Source organism: Penaeus monodon, chromosome 23 (assembly GCF_015228065.2).
Source record: "Penaeus monodon isolate SGIC_2016 chromosome 23, NSTDA_Pmon_1, whole genome shotgun sequence".
Taxonomy (NCBI): domain Eukaryota; kingdom Metazoa; phylum Arthropoda; class Malacostraca; order Decapoda; family Penaeidae; genus Penaeus; species Penaeus monodon.
This window is the reverse complement of record NC_051408.1, coordinates 11,248,106-11,248,358: the sequence shown is the minus strand read 5'-3', so window position 1 is coordinate 11,248,358 and position 253 is coordinate 11,248,106. Positions and strand designations below refer to the sequence as shown.

General features: G+C 34.4%; 1 protein-coding gene across 1 annotated transcript in view; it reads left to right on the top strand.

Moving 5' to 3' along the window:
• The window catches only part of LOC119588133, a 5,540-nt gene that overhangs the window by 2,463 nt on the left and 2,824 nt on the right, over nt 1-253 (top strand). The window contains exon 3 of the mRNA XM_037936841.1: nt 41-88. Within this exon, the coding sequence (XP_037792769.1) occupies nt 41-88 (48 nt within the window). The remainder of the gene's footprint in view (nt 1-40; nt 89-253) is intronic.

Genomic DNA, 253 nt, shown 5'->3' with positions numbered 1-253 from the left:
TTTGACTGTATAACAAGTGTCAATTTTTTGTTTCCCTTAGCGCAGTGCATCGGACTCAACTGCGGGAACCCAGATCTTTCCGCTCCTGGTAACTATCTATCTCTTGTTGAAAGAAAGAAAAAGAAGAAAAACCGAAAATAAAAGAATAGTATATATATATATTTTTTATGGAAAGAGAGGGTTAGTTCATTTCATTCCACCACTGAATACTACCTTGAAGAATTAAAACACATGAACCCCCAATAAATATTGT